This window comes from Antechinus flavipes, chromosome 4, assembly GCF_016432865.1.
Source record: "Antechinus flavipes isolate AdamAnt ecotype Samford, QLD, Australia chromosome 4, AdamAnt_v2, whole genome shotgun sequence".
Taxonomy (NCBI): Eukaryota; Metazoa; Chordata; class Mammalia; order Dasyuromorphia; family Dasyuridae; genus Antechinus; species Antechinus flavipes.
This window is the reverse complement of record NC_067401.1, coordinates 132648171-132656297: the sequence shown is the minus strand read 5'-3', so window position 1 is coordinate 132656297 and position 8127 is coordinate 132648171. Positions and strand designations below refer to the sequence as shown.

The window sequence follows — 8127 nt, the reverse complement described above, 5'->3', positions numbered from 1 at the left end:
CCCAAATCCAGTACTTTTTCTACAATACCATAATGCCAAGAAGTAGTGATTTACTTAGTGAATAGAGACAACTGTATTTTATCAAATTTATAGAATTTATTAAACCATTAACAGAGGACACTATATCACAGATGTCATTGATAAGATGAAGAAGAAAAAGATATTATATGTTGGGAAAATTTGGAACACACCAACAAGTCATTGCTGTATGATAGAACAGTCATTTGAGAGTTTAACAAACTGCTCAAGTAGATTCTCATCCATGGTATTTGACAAATCTCAGTTCCTCAGTTTCCATGGTTCATTTGACGTTTAGGACTATTCTTGAGAATCAGGGAACTCAATTGGTCAGTCAAGAAATAGGCAGAAATAAGGATGGTAGCTTGTCACAAAATACAAATTTCACAAATTTATTAGTGATCCAATGTCAATTCCATAAGAAGCATTTTGAGATGTGTCCTCTGCACACTGAGAGGCAGCATCCTTGTCCTTAGCAGGTAGGCTCACAGCAGTAGCAGCAGCAGGCTGGACGGCAGCAAGACTGTCCACAGTAGGATGGGCGGCAGCAAGAAGCCTGGGCATGATGCAGCTGGCAGCAAGATGGAGGAGTGCAGCTGACCACGCAGCAAGGTGGCAGGCAAGTACCCTCAACTCTGCAGTCTGGGCGGCACCACCTGGTGCGGCAGCTCTCACATCCACAGCATGGGGGCTGGTAACACCTAGTTGTGCAAGTGGTCTCACAAGGAGGTGCACAGCCAGCCCCAGAGCCAGTCCCGGAGCCGATCCCACAGCCACCTTGTTGGCAGCAACTGGTCCCACAGCTGTCTTGGCAGCAGCTAGATCCACAGGTCCCCCCAGTAGAACAACTGGGAAAACCACAGAAGCTGGTGGAGCAGGAGTTGCAGCAGGGGTTGCAGCAGGCCATTGTGTTGGGATATGAACTTTGAGTTTAACTGCTAAGAGAAGTTACTGAAGTTTTGTTCTTACCATCCTTGCTACACCTTTTATATATTCTATGGCTAGCTACTGTTTACATAAAACCTGAAATCTCTTCCTTATTTTTATGTAAGCCAATTTCTCTTTGACCCTCTGATTGGCCTGTCACTGAGACACTCATGAAACAACATGAACAGTAATTCCAAAATTACTCTGCTTTTATTGTTCCATTAGAACCCATCATATCAATTCTTTGGCCCTTAGAACACTTCTGTGGTTTTTCAACATCAAAGAGTTCTGGCATTTTAGTCCAAGCTGACACCCTTATTTTCCAACTGAAGGGATGTCATGTGATGATCTGTTGGAGCCTCTTGAGGCTCAATCATGTTTTTCTCTCATTCATAACTACCATATTTCCTTCTTGGATGAGTAAGTCAAATTTATCTGAATTCACAAAGTATTTTCTCCTTGGTTTATACTAAAGTAGACTATTTCCTATTCTAAGATTGTTAGCACAACATTCAAATTCAACAAACATTTGTTAAAAGCTTATTGTGTTCAAGGTACTGTCCTAGGTGCTAATTATAGTATCAATAGAATGTCACCATTTCCATCCTATCAATTAGTTCTAAATATATAAAAATGTATTCTGGTTAAGGACAAGAATCTCTCCTTGATGACTGAGTAAAAACTATGATTCACAATACTTGCCATTTTATATATGAGTAAATGCAACTTTAATTTGCAGTATTTAATATTACTATTTATGTGGTGCCTATGAACAGTCTCCACCTGACAAAGTAGGTCCTTCAGTGGATGGCTACTTTATGATCACTCCTCTAAAACCATATATTATTAGTCCCATTGATGCATTTATCTTGAAGAGTCAGTCAGAGGATTCAACTAGTACAAAACAAAGTCATATAATGAAATGGAATTAGAAGGAAAGTAGTAACAACACATTTCTCCCATAAATTTGGGGTATGTTCTCTCATAAATACAAAAATAACACTGTTGGGAAACATGGATTCATGTGTTTTTGTGTGTGTGTGTTTGTTGTTGTTGTTCAATCACTTCACTCATGTGGGATACAACTGTCCTAAAGCTTGGAGTGCTCCCTTACAAGCAGTATTGGATAATGGAGAAGAACTACTGTATTAAAACTAAATAAATGATAGTAATTTTAGTTGGTACTTGAACATTGTTTCAAAGCTAGCAAAACTCTGCATATATTTTATTTCATTTGATCCTCACAACTCCCCTGGGATGTAAGTACTATACCTATGTGAATCCAAGTTTCTCCTGTCTCCAGCCATCATTCTTTCCACCTAAATTAGAGTGCACAATCATTTTCTTTGCTTATCTATCAAATCTATCAGTGTATATGAATCAAAAGTGCCATTAATTAAATAAATATTGGTGTTAGACTTTTGCAAATTACTCAAAAAATGTCACTTTTTTATTATAGCACCTTTTTTGATGATCAGCATAATGGCAAGCCCATTACAGACATTCAATAGTATTTGTTGAATGATATGTAAAAAGTTAGATAATATATGTTATCCATTGACCATCTATACCTTAAGGACAAACTATATAAAATATGACTATATCAAAAATATAGTCAGAGGAAGATTTGTAGTTAATTTCAAAATGGACCTCCCAGACACATTGCAAACTCAACATGTCCAAAACAGAACTCATTATCTTTCTTACCCCCAAACCCTCTTGCCTTCTGAACTTCCCCATTACCACCATCCTGCCAGAAATTCAGATGTACAACCATGGTTGTCATACTTGACTTTTCATCCTCATCCATCCAATATACATAATCAATTGCAAAACCTAATTATTTCTGTATCTACAAAATCTTGCCCAGATTCCCCTTTCTCATGGAGCTATTATTCTCATTAAGCCATCAGTACCTTTACCTTGAGCAGGCACTGAGGACAAACATGAGCTGAATGAGACCAGAACTAAAGAGGGGACCTTTATATCATATATATGATATAAAGGTCCCCTCTTTAGTTTATCTATCTATCTATCTATCTATCTGTATATATATATATAAAACCTATATATCACCTCTCATATGAACCTTTTCAATCCCCTTGTATTTGGTTTCTCTGACTCAATTATGACCCATTCCAAATCCATCCTCCAAATGGTTCCTTATTCTTGGAAACCATACCTCTTTTAATGTTGCCAAATTAATACTACATTAACTTTCTTGGCTACTACATCACTATCTTTGATGTTTTGATACAACATCAGTGCTGTTTTCAGTAAAGCTACTATCTAGCCCTATTTCCTCCATTTTATCCTTGTGAAATTGACTTTTTGAATCTAAATATGGCTTTATATTTATCTTGGGTGGTGATATGGTACACTGAGAAGAATGTATGATCTGAAGTCAGAGGAACTAGTTTTGAATATCATCTCTATTCCTTACTGCCAGTGTGATTGTGAATTGTCACTCACCATTTCTAGGTATCAGTTTATCTGTAGAATGATGTAATCAGATCAGATGATATGTAAGGTCCTATCCATTTCTAAATATATGCTTCTATGATCTCTAGTTTATTCTTTTCTATTAGATTTAGCCTAATGTTTTATCTAGTCTATTATAACAGTTATTAAGCATTTAATGTATGTAGGTACTTTAATACGTGCTCAATCAATAAACATTTATTAAGTGCCTGCTATATAAAAGAAACTGTAGTAAGTATTGGGAATTTGAGAAGAAACAAAAGACAGAAACAAAAGAGAGCCACAGACAGAGGGGGGAACTCTCAGTGAGGTATAAGATCCTTCAGTCCAGAGGGAACCTGCTACAATGTCTGTTTCAGCTCTCATCTCCCTTTGGGATGTCTTAGCCTTTCTGAGAAGTCGGGGAGGAGGTGGGGGGAGGGTATGATAATGTGTGTTCTACTTGAAATGGAGACATTTGCAGTATAAGAGGCATTTACATATTAATAGCAGGGTGTTTATAGTTAGCACATGCTCAGTATGTTATAGTGAAGTAATTGTTCTAAGGTATTTATTTAAAGGCTGAGAGGACTTGAAATAACTGGACTCCATCTTTGACCACCTTCATGGGTCCCTGCTTCATCACTCCTCCATTAAGACCAAGGACTCAGATTGGTCCCGAGATCCTCCAAAGAGCTAGTCCAGATGGTATATTTTGGCACCTCAGCGTGGAGGCTCTAGAAAGCAAAATATATGTTGGCACCCTAATTTGGGAGCTCTAGAAAGCACACTACAACAGTCTCCACTCCCAAGGAGCTTGCACTATGAAGAGTAAACAACATACAAACAAATATATGCAAGCAAACAATATGTATATATATTTTATATATGATAAATAGGAAATAACTGTAATTAAGAGGGATTGGAAAAGTTTCTTGTAGAAGGTGGGATTTTAGTTGGATCTTAAAAGAAGCAAGGGAAATCTGTATAGTTGTAGCAAAGAAGGGATAAAGTTCCATTCTTCAGAGTCAACCAGAAAAAATGCCCAGAGACAAGAGATGGAGCATCTTGTTTGTGGAACAGCCAGGAGTTCCTGGCTGTGATCCACTAGATCACAGAGTATGTGTCAGAGAGTGAGGTGTGAAAAGACTGGGAAAATAGGAGGAGGCTTTTTGCATTTGATACTGGAGGCAACTAGAAGCCATCTGAATTTATTTAGTAAAAGAGAAATATGACTAGGCCTGAGTTTTAGGAAAATCACTTTTAGTGCCTGAATGGAGAATGGATTGGAGTGGAGAGAGACTTAAGAAAGTCATATTTCTCCCCCTTCCCCCCCACCCTACAATGAGCAGACTACTGAAATAATCAAGGCTTGAGATGATGAAGGCTTGCACTAGAATGATAGCAGTATCACAACAACATCCCTGAAGGGTAGGGACTATTATTGTCCTCATTTTACAGTTGAAAGAACTGAGGCAGAAAGAATTTAAATGACTTACCTACATAATCACACAACTAATAACTATGAGGCAGGATTTGAATCAAATCTTCCCAACTCCAGGTCTGGCACTATATCTACTGCTCCATCTAGCTGCCTAGAGATCATCAAGTCTAACACTTTCATTTTACAGATGAGGAAACTGGGGCACCTAGCTGGTAATTGTCTAAGATAGTATTCAAACTCAGATCTTCCTGGCTTCAAGTCTAGCTCTCTATCCACCATTATACCTAACAACATAAGCTCCAAATATTTTTTTAAAAGTAAAATAAAGACCATGGTCAAATTTACTTTGCAGGCTAACAGAATTTATTTGAAATTAATAAAGAATACTCAAGAATAAATAAAATAGGAGAAAATTAAGGGGATAGAAAATTATCCAAATAAAGAGCAGTTGGACAATATTTTGTTCCATGTAAGATGTTTTCTGAAGATTAAGCTGCTGTGGAAAATTTGATCTTCAGTTTGTGGATTCTCTTAGCCTATGGAAGTTCTAGAAGAAAGCATTTGAATTTTTTTAAAATGCATCTTCAAAGCAGGAAAGACTAAGACATGCTATCAATTGTCTTTCAACCTCCTTCATAATCTTCATGACTCTACAGATGTTTCATTCAACTCATATCCATTTCTTGCAAATATCAATTTCTTTGTAAACCATAGATCCTAGTTCTCAGCAGGTGGGCTCACAGCAGTAGCAGCAGCAGGCTGGACGGCAGCAAGACTGTCCACAGTAGGATGGGCGGCAGCAAGAAGCCTGGGCATGATGCAGCTGGCAGCAAGATGGAGGAGTGCAGCTGACCACGCAGCAAGGTGGCAGGCAAGTGCCCTCAACTCTGCAGTCTGGGCGGCACCACCTGGTGCGGCAGCTCACACATCCGCAGCATGGGGGTTGGTAACACCTGGTTGTGCAAGTGGTCTCACAAGGAGGTGCACAGCCAGCCCCAGAGCCAAACCCAGAGCCAAACCCAGAGCCAAACCCACAGCCTCCCTGTTGGCAGCAACTGGACCCACAGCTGTCTTGGCAGCAACTAGATCCACAGTTTCCCTGCATAGAACAGCTGGGGAAGCCACAGAAGCTGGTGGAGCAGGAGTTGCAGCAGGAGTTACAGCAGGCCATGGTGTCTGAAAAGCAGTTTCTTGTCTTCTAGTAAAGAGAAGTTTCTGAAATGTGATTGTCCTTTGTCCTACGAGCTCTTTATATATACCTCCACTAGCTGTATTTACCAAATATTTAGCATTTTTTCCTTGTTGCTAGCTGCATAGTGAATCTCTGATTGGCTAATACTAAGGTATTATGAAAATCATAAATAGCATTTTTAAAAATCACCTTGGTTTAATTAAGTCTAATTAAATCTATTCTTTGTTCTGTGGGATAAGTTTGAGGTTTTCTATCCACTGAGTCCTGTCATTAAAAGGCTAATCTCAACCCTCTCTTTGTGTGAATGAAGATATCTCATGATAGAATGACTGGATCACAATTTTTGAGCTCATATTTCTTTTTTTTTTCTTTTCCTTTCCTTTTCTCCTCTTTTCTTTTTCTTTCCCCAGAGGTAGCTCTGTTGTTTTACTGGTATCATTGACTCAAAGATTGGGAACCCCTCTGTGGACCCACATGAGCAACTTTACTATAACTTACTTTTTTATGTAAAAAATTTCCATATTAGTCATTTTATACAAGAAGACTTGAATAAAAGAAAAAGAAAGAAAGTGATAAATAGCATGCTTCACTCTGTGTCAAACAACATCAGTTTTTTTCTTTGGAGGCAGATGGAGGCATCATTATTTCTTTGAGATTGTCTTAGATCATTGTTATTGCAGAAAATAGCTATCATTCACAATTCTTCATTGAACAATATGGCTTCACTTTTTAATCAGGTCATGTAAGTTTTTCCAGGTTTTTCTGAAATCATTCTGCTTGTCATTTCTCATAATATAATAATATTCTAATACCACATCTTGTTTAGCCATTCTCCAGTTGATAGGTATTTCCAGTTCTTAGACACCACAAAAAAAGGAGCTGCTATTAATATTTTTGTACAAATAAGCTCTTTACATGTCTTTGGGATATAGATCTAGTAATAGTATTGCTGGATCAAAGGGGATGAGCAGTTTTATAGCCCTTTGGGCATAGTATAACTTACATTTTTAAGAGAGTTGTCTGGGGGCACCCAAGTTAAGTCACTAACCAGTGGTCATACTACTAGTAAGTATCAATGAATGGCTGTAATTCCTGGGGCCACTGTCAGTCAATCAAATAATATTTATTAAATACTTACACTATTATGGACAGACTTAAGCAGACAGTGGAAGATAAAAAGGTCTTTTTTGCTATGGTCCAAGAGTAAGATATGAATGAAAGGCCAAGTAATAACTTACTATATTGCAAGCACTGTGCTAAGTGCTAGGGCCATCATGTCAGAGAACTCACAGTCTGAGAAAGGAGACACTATGCAAACAACAATATATAAATGAGTTATAAAAGGATAAAGTGGGAGTGGTCTCTGAGGGAAGGCATTATGATTAAAGCGGACTGGGAAAACTTCTTGCTGAAGGTGTGACTTTATCTGAGTCTTAAAAGAAGCCAGGGAAGTTAGGAGGTAAAGATGAAGAGAGAGAAAGTTCTAGCCATGGGGAATAGCTACTGGAAATATTCAGATTTCGGAGATGGAAGCTGCATGCCAGAAAGAAGGTGGGAGCTTTGTTCCAGATTGCTGATAACCTTGGGACACTACCTCCTCACAGTGATTCAAGAACCTTTTATGGTCTGTTCTGTGCAATGTAGCCCTGTTACCTTCCCTAGTCCCATCACTCAAAGACCTGTGACCCTCATATTTCCCTTCTTCTCAGGGAGTCCATATTCCATTGGGAGCTCATCTCCCTCATTGTCCTTTATGCCTCTGTTGACCCAATGTGACCCAGTCACCCATACCACAATTCATGTGAAATAAGTTCTAGGTAGAATTTAAACTCAAAGTGAGTTTTCTATCTACCATCCAGTGCTTCTTGTCCTTTTTTGGTCATATCTATTTTATGATATTTATAAAAATGTATATGTACATTTTCTATATTTTTTTGTTCTCCCCAGAAGAACTGTCTTAAGGACTGTATGTATAGCTGAGAAAATGCAATCTTTTAAAGTTTATTATTTACATTTTAAGTTCTGAACTATCTTCCTCCTCTCCTGCACTAGAGAAGATCACTATTTCATACACATGTGTATATAT

General features: G+C 38.1%; 2 protein-coding genes across 2 annotated transcripts; both read right to left on the bottom strand.

The window, feature by feature from the left end:
* Nucleotides 1-490: 490 nt before the first annotated feature.
* On the bottom strand, nt 491-925 carry LOC127561350 (keratin-associated protein 9-3-like). The gene has a single exon (XM_051996624.1). The coding sequence runs from the start codon at nt 923-925 to the stop codon at nt 491-493; it is 435 nt and encodes a 144-aa protein (XP_051852584.1).
* A 4648-nt stretch (nt 926-5573) lies between these two features.
* Nucleotides 5574-6020, bottom strand: LOC127561349 (keratin-associated protein 1-3-like). The gene has a single exon (XM_051996623.1). The coding sequence runs from the start codon at nt 6018-6020 to the stop codon at nt 5574-5576; it is 447 nt and encodes a 148-aa protein (XP_051852583.1).
* Nucleotides 6021-8127: the final 2107 nt, after the last annotated feature.